This window comes from Cricetulus griseus (genome assembly GCF_003668045.3).
Source record: "Cricetulus griseus strain 17A/GY chromosome 1 unlocalized genomic scaffold, alternate assembly CriGri-PICRH-1.0 chr1_0, whole genome shotgun sequence".
NCBI lineage: Eukaryota > Metazoa > Chordata > Mammalia > Rodentia > Cricetidae > Cricetulus > Cricetulus griseus.
Genome location: NW_023276806.1, coordinates 23,836,305 through 23,863,556, shown reverse-complemented (window position 1 = coordinate 23,863,556; position 27,252 = coordinate 23,836,305). Strand labels below are relative to the sequence as shown.

General features: G+C 43.4%; 1 protein-coding gene across 2 annotated transcripts in view; it reads right to left on the bottom strand.

Moving 5' to 3' along the window:
- The window catches only part of Nfkb1 (nuclear factor kappa B subunit 1), a 115,341-nt gene that overhangs the window by 43,490 nt on the left and 44,599 nt on the right, over positions 1-27,252 (bottom strand). For both annotated transcript variants that reach the window (XM_027395767.2, XM_027395769.2), the window contains exon 7: positions 6,488-6,636. In XM_027395767.2, the coding sequence (XP_027251568.1) occupies positions 6,488-6,636 (149 nt within the window). The remainder of the gene's footprint in view (positions 1-6,487; positions 6,637-27,252) is intronic.

The following is a 27,252-nucleotide window of genomic DNA, read 5'->3' as shown; positions in this document are numbered from 1 at the left end:
ACAGACTTTGAAGGTCCCTGGTGGAAGGCCTCACTGTCCCTGGGGAGGAGTTGGGGGATGGGTTGGGGGGGTTGGTGGGGAACATGGGAGGATGGGAGGGTGAGGGAATGGGGGATGAATATGTAAATATGAGTGGTAATTAAAGAATTTAAATTAAAAAAGAAAGCTCCACATTTTGGAAGGTAAAAATCTTAGACCAATGAAAGGAAAATCAACATGGCTATAAATGTTTCAATGACTCCAACACTCCTCTCTTGGTAGATAATAGAACTAATAGACAAAAAGACATAAGGACGGAAGACTAGAATAACACTAGCACATCCAGACCCAACTGACATTTACAGACTCTCTACTCTACTAGACAAGAGCGATCATGCTTTTAAAGTAACAGTGGTTGTTATCTTAGCCATAAAATAGGCATCAGTAAATTTAAAATGATACAAATTATATAAAATATCCCCTACAATAATGAAATTAGGTATTAATAGCCAAAAGATATCCAAGTAAGAATGTACTTAATCAAGTTTGGGAATGCAATATTTAGTTGCTGATGTTGGGTTATGGACACGGTAGTAGCTTCAAACTTCAAAACTGTTCGAAAAAAGTTACAATAAAATGTCAAAGAAAATAAGAGTAGATTTACAATTAGTATTATAAATGTGAGTACATATGGGACACACAGTGCTTTAGGCACTTTAGAAAATGCCTTGGCACTTGCTTGTAAACAATGCTTCAGTAGCCTGTGTCCTTGTTCTGATCCTCAATGTTTGCCCAAGAGAAACGCAAACTTATGCTCACATACAAAGCACCTTATCTTCAATCCCTGGCAAGAACCCAAATGTCCCTGAATAGATGAATGGCTAACAAACCGTAGGCACCATTGCAATGCATGCCCACAGAGTAACTGAACGCAAGTAAGAGCAGACACCCCTAACAACATGGAGGACTGCAGTGCACAAGGCTGAGTGGAAGAGGCTTGAAAAGGCTGTATGTTGTATTCTTCTGACAGGGCAAAGCCATGTCTAAAGAAAAGTCATCAGTATTTGAGGGCCTCTAGTGGAGGAAGAGGAGATTCTGGGGCTAGGCGCCATTGTGTACTGGATGTTAGTAGCCATCTGATTATCAACGTTAAACAGAAATGAGCCTTGGAAGGGTGAGTACTGCAGCCATGGCATTTAGAGACAGACAGGCCACACCTGCTAACAGAAGGGCTGCAACCACAACCTTGCTTCTTACTCTTGTTTTCATAACATGGGAGTCTTTAGATCAGCAACATCACCATTGTTTTAGAACTTACTAGAAATGTGGGGGTTTGATCCAAACCTACTGAACAAACAAAGGGTTTTAACTAACTCTTCAGCTAATTCTGAGGGATGCTGGGGCTGGAGAGCCTGGCTTTACACTCCTCTGTGAAATCAAACTCTCTTGGATGGAGGCCGGCATTAGTCTGATTTCAGTGACTCAGGCTGACTTGACCCTGTAGCCTGGGGAGCAGAAAGGGGATGGGATAGGTGGTCGGTGGGGGTGCAGGGGAGTTGGGAGGGATTGACATGCAAAACAAACTTGTTTCTAATTTAAATAAACATGAAGCAGCAGGCCAGATGTTTCATCTTCAGCATGGGGAAGCTGTTGCTCACAAGTGGCCCCTCTTTGGTGTTTGTCGTCTCAAGACTTAGTTCTTGACTTCACGGGATTCAAAAGCAGCCCCTGACGCACAGTGCACTCCGACTTGGAATGGCATACTTCCGACCTAAGTCCAAATCTGCCCAATCTTCTCCAGTCAGTGCTGCTTCTGGGGGCTAATGTTTACTCAGACAAAATGACCAGTCTCAATTAGTTTGGATCTCTAAAATAGTAATTTAATAATGTGCCAGTTCCACTGAAGTGAGTCAAAAGTTCACCTTTGTGTTTTTGTATTTATAGAGCAGTGGTTCTCAACCTTCCTAATACTACGACCCTTTAATACTGTGCTGACCCCAAGCATAAAATTATTTTTTGTTGCTATTTCATAACTGTAGTTTTGCTACTGTCATGAATTGTAAATATCTGTTTTCTGATGGTCAAGACCCACAGGTTGTAACCACTCTCTAGTGCTTACTAACTGATAAATGCTATATAAATAGTTGGGAAAAAAACCTCTTTCAACCCAGGTTGCCAGGAAACAAACAGGGTGTGGTGGCCTACAAAAAGCACAGACATTTTCCACTGAATGAAAAATTTCAAAGAAGTAGAATGTTGCCAAAAAAAAAAAAATAACATTCTAGGTCAAAATAAAACACCTAATGGCCGAGAGAGCACCCCTCTATGTGGAGTGAGCTCCCGAAGTCCATTCGTGTACTAGGAATAAATACTTATCCACTACGGGAGAGCCTAGGCCCTGCTCCAAATGATATGACAGACTTTGAAGATCCTCCACGGAAGGTCTCACCCTCCCTGGGGAGCAGAAAGGGGATGGGATAGGTGGTCGGTGGGGGGGCAAGAGAGTTGGGAGGGACTGACACGAAAAACAAACTTGTTTCTAATTTAAATAATAAAAAAAACACCAAACAGGATTTTTTTTTTTAAATCAAGAAAGGTAGTGAAGTTTGAGTAAACAAAAACTCGAGGACCAATGAAAGCTAACTAAAAATTTTTGAAAGAATAATTCTATATTAAAATAATTAAACCCATAATCAAAACTTCAGAGATGACTGTTTTAATATTGATAGGAACTAACCTGAGAAGGTGTGAAAGACACTGTAAATAAAGGGGAATCTTTAGGTTTTGATGCATTCAGAGCAATGTGTCTTCCTGGTGTCATTTTCCCATATCCTGATGTTTTGGACCAGTGCCTTGTTCGTGAATCTACTCTCTGTCTGATCTGTATTATTGAAAACAGGTTATCTCTGTTCTATTTCTAGTATTGACAAGTCTAAGAAATAGCTTTGGCTGCCTTCCTAAATTTCTTGCCTACAAGTCAGAACTAAATAAACTAATCGATGTCATACCATAGAAAGATAGTGGCAAGTTTACTCACGCTATTTTACAGCATTAGCTAATGCTGGCTTGGTCTAGAATGTTAAAGTTAGAAAGTGCCTGGAGATAGTGTGTGTCTTTCTGATTTTGTAAGGAAAGAAATTCAAGTCTCCAAAGTGGTGCAACTTGCCCCCATTTCTGTTGAGCACAGTGACAGAAGTGTAAGTAGAATTCTGACTTCCAGGCTACTAGCATGCTGCTTTTATACCCACAAAAGAAGGAAAAAAGACACGGATGTTAGAAACTCAGAGACCCAGAGACAGATGAATCAGGAAGGAAATGGTGTCTTTTGGGAGATACTGTGAGCAGAATCTTCTCAGCTAAATACCAGACGTACAAGAGAGTATAGACACTCGACAGGACCTTCAACCAGAAAAGCTACCGTGGCTGCTATTATCACTCAGGTGGCATCACTTTGATGACATCTCTCAGACAAGTTTCCTAACACTAGAAAATCCCACTCAGTTACAACTAAATCAGACCACAGGGAACAAACTCAGCAACTAGATGCTGAAAATGTTTGCTAAATGGATACTGAGCAATCTCAGCTCCAGAGCCATACACCCCACTGCACTACAGACACTGAAGGGCCTCCTCACTCTGCTTTCATATGCAGAAGTTGCTGCTTGCCATTGCTGCTAGCCTAGCCTCTAGAGTACACAACCATCAGTTCTTTTTATCGGTGCTGCTGCAGGAGATCAACCTAGGGCCTTGTCCGTGTTAGGCTGTGGTAAAATCAGCACAAACACTAACTGACCGATTGTCTGAAACCGACAACAACCCTGCATTTCGCCTCTCTCATAAGCCAGGCAGGAGCTGGAAGGGAACCAATAAGCAGGACGGCCCTTCCAGGAGATGCTGAGACAAGTTAAAGTACACAAGAATCAACTTAAGCCTCTTTCTTCAATTTAGATACTTTCCCCCCAACATCAAAAAGCATCAGATTTTAGTGACTTAAAGGAAAGCTCCCTCTTTCTAGGTTTTTCTCACTTGAACATCTTCATAGTCAAACAAAGAAATGCCCAGGAACATGAAAGCTGTCTGTACCTCCCAAAAGCAGGTGACTCAAAACAACAGAATCCAAACTTCAATACACGTGATTAAGCAATTCCTTTCTTTGCACAAAAAGCTCACGTTTGCTGGGATTTTAGCAGACACCACTTAAACTAAGATTAGGGCACCCTAAATAATGCTGTTCATATTATTATATAAATAAATGAACACAATGTGTATCTGCATGCAAGCATAGAGGCCACAGGGTGATGGCAGGAATGTTTCCTCCATCACTTCTCCACCTCAGTTTTTGAGACAGGGTTACTCACTGGACCTTGTGTCATTAACTGGCTGGAGTAGCTGGCCCGTGGGCCCGGGGATCTGCTTGTCTGTTGTTCTCACCACCCTGGCATTGGGGCTCCAGGTGCATCACTATACCTAGCTGTTTTTGGGGGAGGGTGGCACAGACAGAGTCTCTCTGTGTAGCACTGGCTGTCCTGGAACTGGCTCTGTAGGCCAGGTTGGCCTCAAACTCAGAGATTCACCTGCCTCTGCCTCCTGAGTGTGGGGACTAAAGGAGTGCGTGACTGTGCTTGGCCTTTTTCTATTTTCATTGTATTTATTTATTTTTTGTTTTCTTTACAGCTTTTTATGTGGATGTTGGAGATCTGAATTCAGGCCCCAAAGTTTGTATTGCAAAAACTTAACCCACTGACCCATCTCCCCAGCTCCCATCTTTTGTTTTTAAAGTTATTTTAATTAATTATTGTGGTGGTTTGAAAGAAAATGAGCTCCAAAGGGAGTGGCACTATGAGGAGGCGTGTCTTTGTTGGAGTAGATGGGGCCTTGTTGGAGGAAGTGTGTCACTGTGGGGTGGGTTCTGAGTTCTCCTATGCTCAAACCACGCCCTGTGACACAGTTCACTTTCTGTTGTCTGCAAATCAAGATATAGAACTCTTATCTCCTTTTCCAGCACCATGTCTGTCTGCATGCCACCATGTTTCCTGCCATGATGATAATAGACTAAACCTCTGAAACTATAAACCAGCCCAAATTAAATGTTTCCCTTTGGAAAAGTTGCTGTGGTCATGGTATCTCTTAACAGCAATTGAAACCAAATAAAACAACTATTATTTTGATTTAAAATTTTGTATTCCATTTTACTTATTTGTGTGTGTGTGTGTGTGCTGCATGCATATACCTTTGCTACCTATGGAAGTCAGTGGATAATCTGTGGAAGTTGGTTCACTTTGACCACATGGGTTATAGGAGTTAAATTCAGGTTGTCAGGCTGGCTGGAAAGTGCACTGACCCACTGAGCTACTGGACTGGCCCTCACCTTTGGTTTTTAAGTTACTACATTATCTGCTATTTCAGTGCTTCAGGATAAATAAATATAAAACCTTAGCATAATAAATATCTTTATTTTATGTGTGTTCACATTTGTGTGTGTGAATGCAGGTGTGTATGTGCTGTGGTATGATGTAGAGGTCAGAGGACAACTTCAGGTGTGAGTGGAGTCTGTTGTCTGTTACTACACTAGGCAGGCTGGCACATGGAATTCCAGAGATTTTCCTGTTTCTGACTCCCACTGGATTACACATCCTCTTTTATGTGTGGTCAGGGGATTTGAACCTGGGTCATCACACTTGCTCAACATCTCTTTTACTCTCAGTCCATAATTATATCTTATTGAGTATTTCTTGATTCTTTTGAAATTATTTTCATAAGCGTCCATTCACTAAAAATTGTTTTATTTGAATGACCTTGGATGAATAGACTAATTTCTATTTACATTCCAGATCTAATGAATGCTCATACCAACTTGCATTTCTTGGTTATTCGATCTACATACTTCTTAAGCAGCACAGAACTAAAACAATATTTATTTATCTGCTTTATGTCTCAAATGTTCCCATTAGGAATTTATTAAGGGAACAAAAATAGATAGAAATCAGAGCTGGCTGTGATGTGCATGTCTCTAAGCCCAGCACCTAAACATCTGGGAGGCAGAGAAGGCAGAAGGATAGTCTTAAGTTCAAGGTAAGCTCAGACTTTAAGTGGAGATCCTGTTCCAGAGAAACAAAAAGGTAACCATTTCTGTATAGTTAAAAGATGGTGGATTTTTGTTTTTGTTTTGTTTCATTTGTCTTTATTTTTATTGCCAGGAGAAGAAAAAGTATTATTGAAAGTGACACAAAGATATATTGAAAATGGCTCTGAGGTCAAGTGCCTACAAATATAACACCATCCAAACTGAACCAACCCACCTGAGGCAAGGATTGCCTCAGGCAGTGCACATATCTGGTCACCTCTTTTTCCTTTTTCACAAATGTTCTCCTGGCTTTGTATGTATGTGTGCTCTGAGGCCTTCTCAGGCCTTGCACAGGTCAGTAATGAAAAGAGCTTATGGATTTCACATTCATGCGCTCCCCATTCTCCTGTCCCGTCTCCCTCAGCACCGTACTCCCCCACTTACCCAACTACCATGTCCTTGGGTCCAGCTACTACAGTGCAGATCCCGTCCTCACAGTGTTTTCCCACCAGGCTGTGGGCATGCAGGTGGATGTTTTTTCCATTGGTGACCAATTGAACAATAACCTTTGCAGGTCCCACATAGTTGCAAATCTATTGTGAGAAGCACATTTTTTAACAGTTAGTATATCTGACCTTGTTGTAAAATGGAACCAGTGAGCATAAACATAATATAAAATTTTGCAAATGTACACATACGTGACTATAATTCAACTTAAAAATATATGATGAACACATGACAGGATGGAAATAAACCAAAATGTTAGGGGGTGTTGCTTTATGTGGTGAGACTATATATCCAGGAAGCAAGCCATTTAAAACACAGTATGCATCATTAGCTTGGGCCAACACACACATGAGTCTTTAAGTAGTTCCTCCTTACTAACCAGCATTGCTTTTTCTTTGTATCCTTGTCACAATTTTTGGAGACAAAAAGTGGGAAAACGTTACATGACGAGAGAATGGATGACTGATGGAGTAAGGGAGATTCGTAAAAGAGTGTGTCTAACTCCTCGCCATATAATTAAGCCAGGAAGGAAGTTGTTCAGGAACTTGGCTCTGAAGGCTGGTTTTAACTGTGCAAGCCAGTGGCTTGGCTCACAGTCACCTAATAGGGCACCCGACTAGACTTCAGTCGCTTCCTCAGCCATGGATTCCAACACTTACACTGTAAGTGCTCAGGCCTCTTAAGTTTCTTAAATAAAAGAGCAAACCCCCTGACTGAGAATTCTTAGGTTTCACCTCTGGCTGTTTAGCTCTTATTTTATATAGTTAAGTTTTCCATGTAAGGTAATTTTTCACTTTCCTATCTTTAACACGATGAGAGCAGGAGGGGTTAACAGAAGAGACCAGGCATTCTTTCTCATCTAGTTGACCATCCGACTTCGACAGCATAGATCCTTTCCCCAAGAAGCCCCAACATGAACATCACACCAGGACAAAAGCTCAATGGCATCATTTTCCCCTTCCCAATTCTATTAAGTCAGATCCTGCCAGAAATCCTACCTAGTGTTGGGAATGCATTGCATCTCTGGAAGCCCTTTCCATATAAACATGGAGTGCCTGCATCTGCTGATGGAGCTTCTGGTAAAGACACACACAGCCTTACTTCTAATACCTTCCCCATCAACTGGGTCCAGACTCCACGGAGGCAGGGCTCGGCAGGATTTATTATCAGTGTGGATTTTCCCCAACAGAACCTTTGATTGTCAGAGCTGAGACATTGGTAAGTGCTGGTATGATTCCCCAGAGAAGAGGTGTGGTACCCCTGAACAATGGTCTTCCCTCTAACTTGCTAGGCAGCTGCCCTAAGATGCCTCAAAGGCCTTGACTGAGCCCCATATGGCTTCTAAACCCAACCTCAAACTCATGAGATATTTCAAGTCTACAAACTTAATCCAGTTATGGTGTCTGGACGTGGATCTGTAGGAGGTAAAGTCAAATATGCCATAAGGGCCAGCTCCTCATCCAATGGAGCTGTGGCTTACACAAAGAGGAAGAGATACTTAAGCCAGGTTGGCCTATATTGTTATGTAATTTCCTGTCTTGTCCTGGGACTGCAGAGAGTTCCCACCAGATGCGGTTGCCCAAACTGAAGCCTCCCAACCTTCAAACTATAGACCAAATGAATTTTCACTCTGTAAATTACTTGTCAGCTATCATAACAAAAATAGACCACACCATACTTCTTTGCTGGGGCAAGGCCATCAGCAGGACTGCCTCCCCACACTGGTAAAACAAGCTAATTCAAAGAAGATTTTGCACTAACTTTAACCTTGACTATGCCAAAACATGAACCAATTTCTTAGGCACAGCACTTCAAGCTCTCTCTGGTATTAAAACAAAGTAAATCAGCAAGTGGTCTTTCCTAACAGGCCAAAGGCCTTCCCATTTAAGCATAGGACAAAGAATAAAAAGTTCCGTGTTTGTTGTAAGGGTGACTGTTATTCCTACATAGTCCCGGAATTGCTGATGCCAGCTCTGGGTGATCAAATCTGAAACCAGTCTGCTAATGATGTACAGAGGAGCACCAAGGCAAACAAGTGATTTTCCTTTTAACTGACAGTATGCACACAGGAGTTCAACAGGGTGAGGCTCGAGGAAGCGCTTCACTTGGGTGAAATCGGGCAAGCTAAGCTCTCCACTTCAGCAGAAAGAACACAGAAGGAAGGCCAGCCACTTTGGAATCTGAACTGTCTGATGCTACTGTGATGGGTGGTTAGTCACTGGTGCTGACGGAGAGAGGTGGGAGGTGTGTTCACTTGTTTTTCTTACTACTAACTTCATGGTTGATGGGTGCAAGAATGAGGAACTGGGAAGACTCTGAGGTAAGGAACCTGAAAGATCTGCCAGTGACTAATGTGCTGTTTGATCCATCTGAAGGAGTCCAAGCCAGGATGGCTTCATTTGGTTTTTACACAGACCACAGAATAAAAACAGGGAGGTCCCTGGGCTTTCTGTACTTTCCAAGATAGATAGATAGATAGAGACAGAGATAGATAGAGAGAGACAGAGAGAGAGAGACAGAGACACAGACAGAGACAGAGAGTGAGAGAAAGAGAGAGAGGGAGACAGAGAGAGAGAGACAGAGACACAGACAGAGACAGACACAGAGACAGAGAGTGAGAGAAAGAGACACAGAGACAGAGTGAGAGAAAGAGACACAGAGACAGAGAGTGAGAGAAAGAGAGAGAGAGAAAGCATCTGAAGTGTGGGGACAGCTGTATGGCACAGGCAAATCTTGATATGATAACTTGGGGGAACCATCTATGATGCCATGGTGACCAAGAGGTATTTGCTACCAATTTAGAAATTTATTCTATGAAGACAATGAAAATATTAAATTCTCCACAGAACAGTCTCTTGAAAATAATGCTTACAGAGGGCAACTGTGTCTGTTAGCAAGGTCTTTCTGAGAGTCTGATCATATTCTTAAACACAAGGTTGGTCTTCAGCCACAAGCGAGGACATAAAGGTGCTGCCTTGCATGGTCAGCTGCTTGGGAGGGGGAGAGCTTGGACTTCAGGAACAGGCTGGCAGGGTGGGGGACAGTCCACCCTCAAGGCTGTGTGACCTTAACTGGTTGTCTCCTCCATCCAATGGGATAATAATGCTCAAGGAGTTGTGGTGGGGAATGTATGCTTTACAGTTTGAAAGTGTAAAGTGACCTCATGGTAGTGTGTCACAGACAACAGAACAGGGCTATCTTAGTCATTACGTCAGACCCTCCACTTGTGGGTCTTGAATAGTAGTACAGCTGCCCAAGACAACCTTTAAGACATCCACAGAATTGAGTAGATGGAAAATACTTGGGACACTTCTATTCCTAGAAGTCTTTTCCCATATTGCTGTGTTTCATTTTTCTAGAAAATACTATGCTCTTCTAGTGGTAGCTGCCATTCTTGGGGACAACCAGACTTCCTGGCCTCTCAGACAAAACTTAAGACTCTTCTGGAAGATCGGAGTCCACAGGCCAGAGCTGCTTTTGGAACTTGAGCCATGGGTTAAGGTGTGCACATCTTAGTCAACCACATGCCTTTACCTAAAATAACCCCGCCCAACAATGGAAAAGCATTTGCTCCTTCAAAGGGGTAAGAAGAGGCAAGTGGTCTAGAATTCGAGTCAGAGTTTTAAAAGTCCAGTTTGCTCTCTGGGTAAGTGTGGCTAAAGTACGGTGGCAGAAAGTAGCAGCAGCATAAACGTGGACATCACACAGAACCATTCTTTCCTGCTTAGACTTTCTTTCGAAATGATACTGGTGGCAGTTATGAATGGGAAAGGGACCATTCTCGGTGTCCCTCCAGAACCTGGGACTGGCTCTGCTGAGCACCCCACTCTGCTTGTGAACCCCACTTTACTCTAGCACACAAAGCAGCACAGCTAGGTGAAGAGCTCTCAAAGTCAGATTCAAATGCCCCAGCTGCTGGGGAGTGACACCTGACATTCCCACGCTTCTCCACCTTTAGAATCCAGGACGACAGGATGATGGCTTTAAGATTAAGAGAGTTATTACACTTGGTACCTGTGGGATCAACAATCCCAGATACAAACTGTCTCCTATCTAGTCTAACACTTAGAACCCCTAAGTGTTCCACACTGTAGAAGGCCAGGGAGTGCAGGCTACACTCTGCTCAGAACAGGCCTGGAGAACTCCTCCAAGGGAATTTCTAATAGGGTTTTGTCATGGTCAGGAAGTGAGAGAAAGCTTCCAGCTCTTTCCAGGGAAAGTGTAGTAAGCGAGGGGCAGGTGACAGCGTGCACAGTGCTCTCTCAGTCCTCCTGACACCCCCACCTCCCACCCCCGCTCAGTAACACCCCACAGGCGTTCCTTCAGCAGTTCCACAAATAGCCATGGTCTCCTCTCCTTCCCACTGAGAACGGTATCCATTCTTTAAGAGAAGACCTAACCCTGAATCTTTCATGGCCTTCCTCACGAGGTTAGCCTGTTAAGGTTCCAATACTGTCCTTGTTTTGAAAATGACTGGAGGTAACTGGCAAGTAAGGGTTAACAATGTTTTACTTCATTTGCTTGTTAATTTCTCACCTCTATCTGTGGAAGGGGAGGCAGCAATCCCCACCACAGCTGTGTGAGGTTAGTAGTGGTACCTCATTCCCCTGGGGAAGAACCAGAGAGGGGAGCTGAAGTGCCCTGCCGGGTTCCTATGACTGCAGTAACCTGGCAGTTCCCTGAACTCCCTCCGGTCTTCCCCCACCCCCATGCCACCCCTTAGCTCAGTCATTTCTCTCTGTGTCTAACTCACTTCAGTGCTCCATGGCTCTGCTGTGCCTATCTGAGCACAGGTACATGGCGGTTACAGAACAGCCTGCTCGCTGGCACTGCTGATGTGGATTGCGAGAAAGGCCTCAGAGACGAGGGTGAGAAGAAGGAACAACAGTTCTCTCATCTTCCTGCAAGTCTCTTCCATTAATGATAGCTATAGCAGTCATTAAACCATGACACTTACTCTTCCACATGGAAGTCAAACTATAAAGAGGGAGAGAAGGAGAAAAAAAGGAGGAAGGGATAGAGGGAGGGAGGGAGGGAGGCAGGGAGGGCGGGAGAGAGAGACAGAGAGAGAGAGAGAGAGAGAGAGAGAGAGAGACTCTAGAAGATTATTTTAATAATATATACCCTCTCGAGGAGGACAGGTAGTCAGTTTACTGTTCTCTATTATTTACTTGTGCAAACAGGAAGCAGAGATGAAAGCGTGTTAAACGAGATCACAGTTGTCGGCACAGAAAGCGCTAAATAGGTCTCTTTTTCGATACGACAGGCAGTGCTGAGTGGATCTAATCCAGGATCAAATCCCAGCTCCGCAATCTTACATGAATTGTGTAACTTCTGAACCTCATGCTTCGTGTCTTCATTTGTTGGCAGCCTGCTCTGAGGCCTGCAGTGTCTGGCACCAAGAAGCCTTTTTTTTTCCCTTCCCCACTATCTGTAAAGATCATCTGGGCCTTCTGATGACCCTGAGATAGGCAGGGTTGGCACTAGTACCCCCATCTTACAGATAAAACAAAACAAAACAAAAAACAAAAAACAAGTTTAGACAGACTGAGGACCAAGTGATGCAACCTGAGAGACAGCCAGGATGCAGAGCGCTGTGGAATCATTCTCAGCCCTCTGAATACTGGTGTGGTATTGTAAGCAGGGGAAGGATGCACAAAAACATCTTTGATGCACTCATTGTTAATGGCACACTTGTTTCATGGATTTGCACTATTCCTGATACCCTACTAGAGTGACCAACAGCACACATAGCTCAAGAGTCGGGCTGGGACTACAATGCAAACCACCACTCAGACAGGAGGATCTCACTCAGGACAGGCAAATAACATTCTACCTGCACACATCCCTGATCTGGGAGTGGGTAACACCCCTGCCTGCATACAGCCAGGCTCTGAAAGTTTCATATCATCATACCTTAACTCAGGGTGTTCCTTTTTTCTTTGCTTTTAATTTTCAATTTTATCATGTAAGCCAAAAATGTCTAGAGGTCAGGTTTCCCTCAGAATGTCAGGTGTAGAAGAGTCTCAAGCTTTGTTAACGTGACAAATCCTCACCTTTTGTGGCTTAATAATCCATGATTTCAAAAGAACATATGAATGAAGCTTTCAATTTGTGGATAAAGGGTGTTAAAAATAGTTTCTTCTGCCAGCCTTTTGCCAGTTGGATGCATTTTAAGTAGAAAAGGAAGTGTGTTTTCTCTGGTACCATTCATTTTTATTATTTTACTCTTCTTACTGAACTATATGCTTTGTCAATTCTTCTTTTGAAGAAATTAGAATATAAATAATATCAAGCCAAATCATCAAAAGAATTCCTGGATCCAAGCAGTCTTCAGCTTCCCCAGGTCCACTCCCTGGCTGCGAGCTTGCCCCTCAGGATCTGTGCTGAGGGATTTGATCAAGTTAGGTCTTGCTAAGTCTGATCATTCCTCTTTCAAAATTCCCAAAGTGAAAATGGTTGGAACTCAGTGATTAGCACAAGGGGCTCATCATATAATTCTGTGTATACATGATTACAATTTTCCATGTTAAAAAACCAAAACAAACAAAACATTTAAATGTCTCTCTATTCTCAAAAAGCCTCTATAGCAGTTGAGGAGGCCCCAGGGCTGGGGAATCTGATCTCCATTTCCTCCAGGGCCTTGTTTATTGTATTTCCTATGTAGCCACACCAGACTCTGCTGTTCTGAAGCTTGCCAGGTGAGCTCCCAGCACAGCGCTTCTGGACTTATGTGGTCTGCTGGGACACTCTGTCCAGAATGTCTGCTGTCTCCCGCCTACCTGCAGGCTTGCACACTCTCTTCTTAGATTAGAGTTCTTTGAGTCTCCATCTACCTAAACTCACTCCACCTGCTGGTCTTCTCTCTGCTTCATCTTTTCTCTATATGTTTACTTATGTATATAGATGCTTTGTCTTTATGGACATCTGCATACCAGAAGAGGGCATCAGATCTCATGGGACTATGGTTACAGACGGTTGTGAACCACCATGTGGGTGTTGGGACTGAACTCAGTACCTATGGAAGAGCAGCCAGTGGTCTTAACCACTGAGCCATCTCTCCAGCCCTTTTCTCTGTATGTTAAAAACCAATAAATATCAACATCTTCCCTATATTAATAATGCCATATCTTCTCCATTAGAATGTCGGTACTGCCATCAGGCAATGGTGGCGCATGCCTTTAATCCCAGCACTTGGGAGGCAGAGGCAGGTGGATCTCTGTAAGTTTGAGGTCAGCCTGGTCTACAGATTGAGTTCCAGGACAGCCAGGGCTACACAGGGAAACCCTGTCTCAACACCCCCCCCCAAAAGAATGATAAAACTATAGGAATGGAAGCATTTCTTTCATTCATCCTTTCTCTTCCCTAGTGCCAGAATAATTCCTGTTATATTGTTGTTACTGTGTGCATAACTAACAATTGAGATGTTATTAAAATGTTATTTAGTGAAGACAAAGTACTGAAATACTAAGAGTTGGGTTAGGTGGGAAGAAATTAAAGTTGCCCCTGGATCCTAATCCACTTTCAACAAGCTACTTTCGTCAGAATGCGATTATTATATGCCAGAGTACAACATTAGCCTGACCCTGTGTCTAGCCAGGTACTCGGGTCTTGTCACAAGTAGGCACTGAACGCCCCCAGCAGCTGGGGAAAATAACTCTTCAGTCATTACCACTAGGAAAATCAAGGCACGGCAACAGCTCCCCTGCCACGTCCAGGGTCTTCCTCTGCCCTTCCAGCATCCAGCCTGCTGCTGGCCTGGGCCTCCTCTCTCCTGCACCCGCCTCACACGTCTCCTGCCCGCTCATTTTCTTACTTCCCTCAGACTTGCAGGGTCCACATTTTTGTTCTATCCCAATTTCCCAGCCTCATGACTCCTCAGACTAGAGGGCGGGCCCTCCTCCAAGATCCCACCCTGATGTGAGCCAGGGCTGTCCCTTCACAACCCCCATCTAGTGGATCCTCTTGCAGCACAAACACAGGTGCTGGAGTCAGACTGGCTCTGAGTCCTAGACCCTCCATTAAGAGCTGACACCACACTCGGGGATAGGTAACTCTTGACTTCTTTTCGTATGAAAAATGTAAACATGAAAACATAATCTCTGGGGTTTCACAAGGATTAAAAGATCTTTTAAACTGCTTAGTACAGTTCTTGATGCAAAATAAGTCTCCTTTATCTCTCCTTGCCCTCACAGATCTCTGCTGCTGGGATTTCCTGTGATTTAATGAGACGCCTCTGCATGCAAGCTCTTCCACAAACGTCTTTCTCCTTTCTGTCACTGACGCTCAAGACTCTTGTCACTAATTCAGAGAACTGTGTCTGTTCCCTTTTCCAGAAACAATGATCTGGTTTTTGCCCTTAATGTTTAATGTAGACCCCCCTGAATTACTCTCCACCCCTACAAGGGATCTAAAGGACCCTTTCCCTTAGTTACAGACACACCCACCCTTTTCTTCCTTATTCTAAAAACAGTAGCCCTTTCTTACTAACTGGAAGTACAAAGGCCATCGCTTATTCCAACACATGGAGTCAGGTGCGACTCCAAGAAAACAGAACCATGGATTTCTCATTTGATGTTTCCTATAAGCCAATGAGACTCACAGTGGCTCCCATGCTATTCTCGAGCAGTTGTTCCAGAACATCTCTAGTTACCCAGCAGAACCTCAAATTGAAGCCTTCTGAAAATTAACTAATCCCACTAACTTTTAAATAAAAAAAAATGCTTAAGGTTATGAGTGATTTTATGTTTCCAGACAAACTGGTCACTTACTGTTTACCCACTGATGAGCCCTGGGGCTCAGTCCCTCTCCTCACCGCCATTCCCCACATCACTGGCTGCTTGGCCAATGTCCATCTCTCCCCCCGCCCGCAAGTAGCACTCTGAACAGGCACTGGTCCTTAGTTCTTAGTCTCTGGTCTCTTTCTGATATCCATCCACTATGGGTTGAGTTATCTACTCCATATGATACTAAATTAAAATCTACAGGCTGGAGAGATGGCTTAGTGGCTAAGAGTGCAGACTGCTCTTGCAGAAGATATGCATTTGGTTCATAGTCCCATGGTGATTTGAGAGGCTCACAACGATCTGTAATTCCAGGACCGGTGTGATCTGGTCTCCTTGGGCACCTGTACTCATGCACAAGTGTGCAGAGTACAACACACACACACACACACACACACACACACACACACACACACACACACACAAATAAAAAACCAAAACCAAAACTAATGTTCTCAGTACCTGATGAGCATGTTTGACATTTCCAGTTGTTAGCAGGATGCCTTTTTGTTTCAACAGGCTTACCACACAACATGCCCAAGGCTGGACTAATTACCTTCCTTCCCAAACCCACTTTGCCTCCTGTTAAACAGAGTGACTGTACCAAAACCTTCTTATCATGTGGGAGTGTTCTGCTTCTTGTCTCCTGGGAACCCTTAACTGTCAAATTTCAGCACAAGGGCACGGCCCCTTCCCCTCTGCTCCCACTGCCTTGGTTTATCCATCTTTGCCTGAAATCTTAGTCGAACTCATGAAGAATTACAAAATTCTTCTAATTGCTGTCCTTGGACCTTTCTGTCCCAAGACCCCTTTGCAGACAGCTACTAGGTTTACCCTCCTGAAGCACAGGCTTAATAGCCTGTGTTTCTATTCTAATAAAACTTCTATTGGTGGTCCATTTTCTTAAAAAAAAAATATAGTCTAACGACTTGCACAACTTGTCCCTATTATTTCTTTCTAAAGATGTTTTCACTTGATCCCTTTTAAAGACACTTTGTTGTCTCAAATTACTCACTATTCCCATCCACCCTGTGAGACTCTTCCTGTGTTGAACCTGTTGGTTTTCCGCAGGTACAGCTTTCTCTGTCTAGATGGATGCTTTCAAATGCCCACCTTTCTTCAAGACACCATCCCAATTCTGGACAGGAATCCTCCCATAAACACACTGAATGGCAGACTCTCAACAAACCTACCTTACTTTAGAGCTGTCAGATCATGCATGCTTTTACTGAAAACAAAACAAAACAAAACAAAATGGTTGCACTGAGGCCATTCTTACAAAGGTTTTAGCCAGTACAGAACAGCAAGTCCAGCACTCAAGAGGACCTCAGTGCTTTCCCAGATGTAGAATCAGTACATATTAAAGAACTGAGGGATGAGTGAGGCAGGAGGGAACAGATGGTGGCGACCAGCTCCTGGCAGCCTTAGGAAAGGAAGCTGACAACATGTCACTAGGACTGCTCCCTGAGTAAGCACTGCTGGAAGGGTCCCTGCTAGGCAGGCTCATCTCTTTAATCTGATTGGACGATCTGGAAAGTACAAGTAAAGGTGAGTGCACGAAGCCAGCCAGCTTGTGAAACTCTACCATCTCCTTGGCTGGAAACTGAAATTAGGAACACAAACTCAACACTGGAATGTCTAGGAGGAGGTTTGTGAAACCTTTGTGCTCCCTTAGGCTGTCCTACTTGCAAATATAACTCATTTACAGAGACTAGAAGCAGAAATGCTCAAGCATCTTCAAGTCTCACAAACTCAACTCTCAGAACTCAACCATGGGAAACAACATCCTCATTGTGCTAGGGCCTGGCCAAAGTGGCAGCTGGGTGAGACATGATCAGGAGCAGGTTCCAGATAAAACAGAAGTGAGACTGGGTGGAGGGCAAGCTCTTCTGGGCCACAGGCCTGTCGATAAGTCACCATCAGCGAAGCCCACCAGGGCAGCGCAGGAAGTAGGTTTCCCTGGCTCCAGACACAAGACGCCATTCTCCCACAACAGGCCACCCTAGCTTCATGCATTCCTTTGTCTCTAAGCCAAGGAAAAGCAACGAGGACTACAAAACTAGGAAGCTTCATTCTGCTTTCAACTGCGGTTTCAGGATTGAAGGAGACAACAGGGATGTTTATAAAAAGTCTGAATTGTCTTCTCAAACTTACAGAATGTTAAGAAATTTCCATTTTGGTATAAAGGGAGAATGATCCTGTCTACAGCAAATGCATTTTGTGTCAGGCAGATCTTACCAAAGCTTAACTTCTCAAAAAAATTTAACTCCCCACTCTCACCACACACACAGAGTTTTTTTTTTTTTTTTTTTTTTTTAAAGGTCTGGCTTGGAGTCTACAAATTTTCAGGTAAGAAAATTTAGATTAATTTTTAGTGCTGTAGATGTCATAGTCCCTAGTTACTGCCATAATTTTGTTTGAATCACTAACCACTTTGGGCCTCTTGATGCCTCCCTTGTAAAATTTCTAGCCCACAGCTAACATAGCTTCCAGTTTTAAAATTCTATGGTCCCCTAAACTATGTATGTAAGACATACAGGACAATGGTCACCAATCACAAATCTAAAACACAAGAAAAAACCGGGGTCTGACAACACAGAATTTGAGTTGGAAAGAACCCTTATTGTGAGTATTTTAAATACATTTAATCACAATTACAAACTGAGAAAACATACAATCAACACTCAAATTACCTGTTGCAAGGGGGCCTCTGATAGCATGGAAAATCAAAATTTAGAGACAAAGAAAAACCTTTATGTTAGGCAATGATTTCAACTTTTTTTCATTAAGGCTGAGACTAGGCACTCAATGCGTTATTCTCAGTGACACTGGTGAAGGCTTTGCCTTGGGTAACTCAGTTCTGACGATAGGAACTACTTGTTCTGGGGATATCAGCAACGCCTTGATCATGGGGTCAGGCGTCAACAGGCAAACAAAGAGATAATTAGCTATCTGAAACAAATTTTAGAAAATCTGTATAAAATTAAAAACAAAACAGTCTAAAATACATTACATAAAGTAAGTCCAAAACAAAAATTTAAACCACTGACTTATTTCCTGAAAACAGACATGATTCATATAAAATTTCTAGCATGGTCTTAAAATGATAGTTCAAAATGAATTTTATTTTATGTATGTAAGTGTTTTCCCTAAATATATGTGTACCATATATGTGCCTGGTGTTTGCAGAGGACAGAAGAGGGTGTCAGATCTCCTGGAGTCACAGATGGTTGTCAACTATCATGTGAGTGCTGGGAGCTGAACCTGGGTCTTCTGCAAGAGCAATCAAGAGCTCTTAGTCGTTGAGCCATCTCTCCAGTCTTCCCTTAAAATGATTTTGATCCTAAACTAATTTGGGATAATTAGAACTATTTTTTTAATTCTATGATGTCTAAATTTATTTGGGATTAAATATCACTTTTTTTTTCTTAGAGGCATATAACCATGCTATGGGTATGTATTTCTTAATTTTTAAAGACTATTTTATTTTAAATTATGTATATATGTAAGACTGTGTATGAGTATGTGCACAGGAGTGCAGCTACTCATAGAGGGTTACAGGTAGTTGTGAGCTGCCTGATATGGGTGTTGGGAATTGAACCTGGGCCCTCTACATGAGCAATTGTGTGCTCTTAACTGCTGCACCATCTTTCCAGCCCCTGTCTGGATTTTTTTCTTGTTTAGAAAAACCAACTCTACCACCTCCACAGAAGTCCACTGTAGAGAAGTAATTAGGCTTTAACTGACGGGCAGAACTCATGGCCCTCATTCTGAGTAGAATTTAGCTTGTTCCATGGTAAATACAGCTGAATTACAAGGGACATTAGGCCACTCTGGGAAGAAGAAAAGTAGGAGGAAAGTACAAAAGACAAAGAGCACTTCAGCTCTTCTGCGATTTCCTGTGGAAAACCCCTACTAAATAAGGAGAATTACAAGTGAGTAGACCTGGGAAATTTTGTTTTACTTCTTGGTGACACTTCATCGGTCATGTTCCACCCCCAGACAGGAGCATGGCAAAAGAGAAATGACAATCTGAGTGTCAGACTGAGGTTAACCAAAACAGTGTGCCTCTGCATAGCGTGAAGTAAACAAAAGGAGGGAGGGGAACACCAAAATTTCTATTGATTTCTAAGATAACGTCAGCAAGTGATCTGAAAAAAAACGGCATCCCTTATACCTGGTCTTTCTAGACCAAACCAAACCAAACCCTTTCAAGTTGTAACTAAGTTGTTCAGCCTGTGTTAACCATGTACTTTGAGCCTTGGAGAAAATGGCCAGCAAGAGACTAGCATCTATTGCTTTTTCTCATCTATCAGAAAAGTGTACCTTCCCTGTAACCAAATCTTGACTAGCCCTTGTTATAAAGTTACGATTTACTAAGGAAAACTCTTTCTAAAAACACATGAAAAAGAGTGCCAGAGCTGCAGATTCCCCATGTGTGGAGCTTAAGGCTGCTCAGCTTCCCTCCCTTCCTCTGCGGTCTTCCAGGTTAGTTCTGAGCCCCTGCAGTGACAACAAACTCACTCTGACCTGTGTCAGCTGTGATTCCCATAAACCTGTGTCTTCTGGGACTTCAACTCATTGTTCCTTATTTTGCCCTCTTGTGACGACAGAGCACATTTTATCTTTCCCCATGACAGCTATTCAAATACTGAAGGGCAACCAAGACTATCCTGTAAGCTATGAATATTCCCAGGCTCAGTAACTGCTTCTCCTAAGAGGAAGGCTTGAGTACCACCACTTCACACTCTGATCTGAGCCCGCTCAGTTGATTCCTACACTCTGCTCAGCAGGCCGCACACATTTCTGGTGTGATCTTTCAACAGGGTAGGCTTGAGACCATCACCTCTTGGGGCTGATACGCCACATTTCCATTAATGTCACCTAATGAGTGACTTGTTGGGCAGCTGCAGGCCTTGCAGGAGGAGTGTGTGGAGTGTAGCAACTACACTCTGCAAGCTCTGCTGTTGAGTCACCCCTCTGCCCTGTGTGTCTCTGTCCAGGATCAAGGCACTCTGCTCCAGCTTTCAAGATTAATTTGAATTTAAAGTATTTGTTATCTATCACTTCTTGTCAAAAAAAAATGAGAAGAAACTTAAAGATGTCAAGGCAAAAACATATACTGAAATGCTTAGGAGTCATCCCTGGGGCTGATCTCACCAGGATGACACTGCCAGCTCAGAAGAGTCTGTTCATCTCTGAAGGGCCAAAGCAGGCATCACCAGTCCCTAGCCATCATCTCTGTCTTACAACAGAGGCAGGGAGGCACACAGTGTGATGTGCCTACCTCTGCCATGCAGTGTGAAGAGCACAGCACTCAGTGGGCCATTGGCACGCCATCAGTAGAGATAGGAATGACTACAGGACCAGGAAGGGAGGTCTTCTGCTCCTGAAGACACAGCCTCTGCCCATCACGATGCCTTGACCACAACCTGAGAGAGCTCGAGCGAGCCCCTCCTCTTCCTTACAAGGGGTCATGTCCCCACACTGAAGCCACACCCTAAGGTGTGGCCACCAACCCAAGTTCACTGTCGAAACAAGATGCCATTGCAGAAGACCTCCCCCACCTGCAGGCACACACACACACACACACACACACACACACACACACTGTAGAGCATCCTCCAATTCTCCAATCATTCCCAGGGAACACCCCCAAACCATCTCATACATGTCTGCTGTCTGGTTGCTCCCTGTGACCCTGGGACAGAGGAACAATCTTGTTCATGTATATGACAACAGAGCCAGCGCCATGTCTAGCTAGTGGACTGTATATGTGTATGTACTTCATGAACGTGAGGAAGGCCAGGAGGCTCCAAAACTGAAATGGAGCACCGTGAGTTTACTGGGTTTGGGTTCTAGAATAACAATTTAGTCAAGATTTTGATTGAAAGATAATAAGACAAACTGACTTTACAATAATTTCTAAAAGGCCCAGTTTATCTCATACAAATGAAAGGTTATGTGAGACTGATAAATACCACCATTCAAAATAAAATAAAGTCTGTAGGAATAGGAAAATTCCTAAAATTCAATATAAACGAAATAGTCTACTCCTACCACTCAAGGGGAAAATGTAGCAGAATGGCGCATGGTACCCAAAATGACACAAGAATTAAGAACTACATTTATCTGATGTGCTTAGGACCAAGCCTGTATGACAAGTGTTTTATCCCACTGAGCCATTTCTCCCTGGCGCTTTTAGAGAACTTTTGATTTTGTATGTCCAAATTAGGAATGTTTAAACTATATTAAAAATATTTGTAATAAGTGAGAAGAGAAAGCTACTTTGAAAAGTGGAAAAAGATAAATGCCAACTAACAGAAAAATATAAAACAATTGACAGAAACAGAAAACCACAAATTTGTAATCAACTAGTAAGATTCTATTGAGGAAAGAATCATCCATGGGTATGGAAACCATTAGGAGGCAGAGGGTGGTTTATAGCAGGGCTCACAGGGTGGAGGTGGAAACAAGCAATTAGATTCTAAACAGTTTGAAGGTATAGCCAGTAAGATAGTTTATAAATGGAGCTTAAGAGAAGAGTCAAGACATTTTGGTCTGAGAAACTGGGGGATGGGTTAACATTTTCTAAGAATGGAAAACTTCAAATGGGGAATTAAGAATTCATCTTTGAACCTGGTAAAGATATCCAAAAGTTGACCAAGTAGCTGAATCTGAGCCTGGATTTCCGAGAAGTCTAGGGTAGAGAAAGTAATTAGAAGATACGTGTGTGCCTGAAAGAAAACCAGGAGAGGAGAGGCAGAAAACAAGCTGGTTTTGGCCAAGTGTTCATCAAACCCAACTAAATACTGGGATAACACTTCCCTGGCAGAGCTGAAGAAGGTTTTGTAACAAGATACCACAGGAGCTCACTAAAACCTAATGGGCATGATCTGCGTCTTTTTATGTCAACTAATTGAATATTTCTATTATTAATTGGGGTAATAGCTGAGTACCCAAAGAATGAGAAGGAATTTAATTTAGCAAAATATTTACTGTAGATCTTCCTGCAGGAAAACTAATATGACATTGTTCTTGTCCTCAAGAAATGAGGCCTAGAATGAGGAGACAAGCAATCGAGTCAGCATGACAGACATGAAAGTATCACAGGGATCCATGAGGAAGGTACCCAAGAACTCACCCAAGTGAGCTGGTGAGTGGACACAGATCAGGACAGACTTTTTGAAGGGGTCATCACATTGAAAATTATATCATCAAACATGTAAGAAATAAATGATCCAACAAAGAGTGAAAATAAAGCCATGTTTGAAAAAAAAAGTCAGAATTCAGGGCCATGGAGAGGCTCACGAGTAAAAGCACTTTCTGTGCAAACCTGGCAGCTTGGGTCTGGTCCCTGGACCCCAGCACACAATCGCAGCACACCTGCAGAGATGCAGGCAGGAAAGGAAAAGCCAGCTGGAAGCTGAGGGTCAGTGGGGCTGGAGTGTGCACCCACCACAGCGGTAACCATAGGAGACCATGCACAAGGAGAGAATCTCTCTGCAAAGCTGCCCTCTGACCTCCACATGCATGGAGTACCATTTATAAAGAGAAATTCTGATCACTATGAATGACCATAGTCGGTGGATGGTCTCACATTCATGAAATACATGGGCTGCTCAAACTGGACGCGGTGGGAGGGAGTTAGGGGGAAGAGTGGTATCTCTGGGCTGGAGAAATGGCTCAGTGATTAAAAACACTTGCTGCTCTTAGAGCTATAGCTCTTATAGCTGCTCACAACCAACTGTAACTCCAGTTTCAGGGGTCCCAACACCCTCTTCTGGCCTCCATGAGCACTGCACACATATGAAGCACATACATACATACATGAATGCAAAAACACTCATACACATAAAATAAAAATAAATAAATCTTTTTAAAGAAAGTTATCTCAATGACATAACATTCCAAAGCCACAAAGTTAGAAATTACTGTCAATCAGGATTATTATACTAAGCTCGGCCTCTGACAGAAGGCAGCCTGGGACATTAGAAAAGACAGCATGTCCCAAACCACTAGAAGGAGCTGCCTATGAACAAGGGGAAGCCACACAGCCTTGACAGAGTAGACTGGCAGGAAAATCCACATCACACTTCCCTGGGCCAGACACCGCCCTTTACAACACCAAGTCACTTGATATTCCCAACATTCTGAGGGACGGAGTGATGCTTATGCTAGTTTACAGAGGTACAGAGAAGGTGGCTCGAGACTACACAGCTACTAAGGGGACTGGGCTTAAAACTGGCCTTGCCTGCCAGCTCTGGGGGTTGCTAATTCATGCAATCTCACTTTTGGAGAGGCCTTTTGGGGAACTGCAGAATGTTTAAGATTCCGTGAGAAAAGTAAGCGATGGGTGTTTTGTAGATCAGTAGAATACATGTGCGTGCACAAGCTTTGTGCTTACCCTTACATGCACTGGGCGTGCAAGGATAAATGGGCTGATAGCCATAAAGACACATGGTGAAGCTGCAAACGAATGGGGTGTTTGGGAGCACACTCAAGAAGTCTGCAACAGCCTTCTCTCCAGGGAAGAAAGGAATCTGGGACAGAAGGGGAATGTACTCTTCACCATCTATGTGTTTCTTGAAATTTTATTAAATGCAGGTGATATGTGTAAACATATAAACATTTTTTGGCTTATTTTTAAGCAAAAGTTTCACACTGGGAGGGGCATGGAGCAGCCATTTTCAAGAGAAGAACCACCCAAGATTACAGAATTTTAGGAATTAAGAGTTTAGGAATCTTAGGCTGACCATAGGATGGAAGAATTAGCTGACACCTATGTGACTTTGGCTCCTCTGCATTTTACTAGTACACAGACCTTTGCTGGGTGACCCACAAACAGCTTATTCTACACGTTCACTGTCAGTGGCTAACCGAGTGTGGGAACGGCTATAATGCCACCGCTCTACTCCTCTACGGCCATCCAGTCTCACTGCTACCTCTAGGGCAGGCTATGGAAAGCTCAAGACCCACAGTGGCCTCAGAATGCCCAGGCACGAGGCCAGGCACCAGGCAGGGACCTTGCAGGCTTTAATGTCAGCTTTCAGGCTCTTTCCTCACAGCAAGCTGGGCCTTTAGAGGGGACCCGAGAGATGCAGAAAAACCTTACTGAAGCTTTTCTACAGGCTCCATCCAGAGAATTCTTTCCTAATTCACTAATTCTTTCCTTAGAATTTTGAGTTTTTAAAATAATGCCCATTTTGCTTAAAACTTTTTAGTGTTAGTTTTTTTTTTAAATCTTATTTTGCAATTGGAAGATTCAAATGGGTTTAGAAATTGAGGCTGAAAAGCCCTTTTCAACCTGGAAAAGGTTGGTGCTATGCCAAAGGTCTAGCGTCTAGCCAGGACTGGGATGTGGCTATTCTAGCTGCTAGTCATGTCGGGCTGGAGGAGCAGAGGAGGCAGCAAGCAGGAGTGGCAGGTGGAGTCCAGTGTCTTCTTTAGCGCCACCGTGGGAGGACCAGCACTCCCTGAGATGAGTCTCCCAGCTTCTGCACACTGACTGACCAACTGACTGCTTGTTCACTGTACTGTGAGCTACCGTCTACACACCGCTATCATTCCAGATGCTGTTAACACAGCAATGCAAATTTCCGCCCTGTGGAAATACAGGCATCTCCATGGCTTTTTATTAAGCCCACACATGTCCCAAATGAGCATTTAATGCCACAGATGTGCCAGGGACAATGCTAGCTGCTTTAATTTTTTTTTAATGGTTGGTTTTCCATTCATTTAACCACACACAATTCCTGCAATAGTTGTTTCTATTTTCATCCCATAAGCAAAGCAAAGTTTGAAGAGCTTTAGCAACTTGCTGAAGATCGCACGACTTGCAAGGGCACAATCGGGAATGAGATCTCGGCGTTGCTTTCAAACATGGCGTTCCGCCACTAAACCACAGCTTTCTTTAACTATCATAAGAAGTCTCCACCGTAGCACATAACAGGGTTACTCATATCCTGCATATCTTTGGTAATTATATTGTGTTACACGTGTGCAGAATCTATTTCTTATGGGAAAACTTATCACCTTCTCTTGATCTAACTTTTGTTCACTGGGCTAATACCTAGGATGCGTTTTTTTGTACATTATTACGTTTTAATGAAATCTTGAAGTAGTGTGCTGGAAAGAGGTTGACTAGTTCACAGAGTTGATGATTAAATTCTCACTTTTTTGCAAGCCAGTTGACTTCACATTAGTGGCTTGAAATTTACTGTGGGAAGGAGACTGGCAGATGCTACAATTAGGAGCGCTACATCCAAGAGCCTGCTGTCAATCATTTACTACATACCCTCCATCTTCTCAATAAAGAAATATCTCTGGATTTTCTCTTTCGAGAATACAATATTCCAAACACCAGTACAGCCGCAAATCCCTCAGACCTGAAAGGTTTTCTCGAACTTCCTAAATATGTAACAAAGGTGCACAAGAGAGCACATGGATGCATGTGAGTCACTTGCTAAATGCTGCAGGAACTACATGGCCTTCACCACATACCCTCAGGGACACTGCTTAACCAGTGCGCATAGCACTTGCAGCAAGTGAGCAGAAGAGCACCTCCCAGGGTCCATGCCCACTCAGAAGCTCACAACGTGACATCATCTACAGACAGACTTACTCCAGATGCAGCTAACCAAGAAGAGGTCCTATCACACAATGTGGCAGTCCATGACCACACTGGCTGGTGCCCTTACGGGGCGGGGAGGGGATTCAGGTACAAAGTCAGGAAGATCAGCCACGTGAAGAGAGAAGCAGAAATCAGAGAGGCAGCTGCAAGCTAGGGGATGCTGAGGACCGCCAGCAACCCCTGGGAGCTCAAAACAGGCACAGATAAGATTCTGGAGGCTCCAGAAGAATAAATTCCTGTTGTTTAACATGACCCAGATTGCAGTTATTTGTTACGGCAACCCTAGGAAATGAATATAATACTTTTGCAAACTAGATGCACAGGGCCTGCCAGTGAAGGGACTAACACTAAAAGTTCTCTCTGCCCTCTTGCTTTCTGTGAACTTCCTGTGACATCATGTGTTACCTGGAAACACAAGCTTTTGGAACAGTATTCACTTTCATGACATTTAAAACTAAAACAGACGGCCAGGCGGTGGCGGCACATGCCTTTAATCCTAGCACTCGGGAGGCAGAGGCAGGCGGATTTCTGTGAGTTTGAGACCAGCCTGGTCTATAAGAGCTAGTTCCAGGACAGCCTCCAAAGCCACAGAAAAACCCTGTCTCAAAAAACTACCCCCCCCAAAAAAAACAAAACTAAGACAGACATCATTATGCTTTAGTGCTGACTGTGTACCAGGCATTGAACAACAGAATTTACTATCATTTTCTATGAATTTGGCTTTCTATGTCAATTTCACAGATGAAGAAGTTGAGACTCTGCCACAATTAACACTGCTAATAAATGCAATCTAGAGAGAAACATTACACCCAATGCTGGCGGTGACTTCACAGCTGGTGCTTATCACCCTGGACACGCTGTCCACAAGCGGGGGACTGCACACCAACCTGAACCGGCGAGAGGAGCAGCACACACGTGCACTCATCCTCATCCCAGGACTTCAGACAGACACCTGCCGCTCCTCACTCTCCAGGTCACCCTTTCTTCCAGTCTCCATGTCTCTCTGTCCCACCCCAAGAAACCTCATGGTCCACTTTCCCATCTGATCACTAATTTTCCAATGTCTGGACCATTTCAATGATATATGATTTGAAAAATGTATACCTGGCCTTAATTCTTCCTGGCCTTGTTTTCAATTCCCAAATCTTCTCTAATACAAGCAAACTTATTTTGTACTTATATATCAGACAACTGGTAACTCAGGTATCTAGAGATTCTGGGATTTATTTCTGCTTTTCACTGGTCTGCAGAAGATAATACTGACTTGTTTGCATATGTGCTTTATT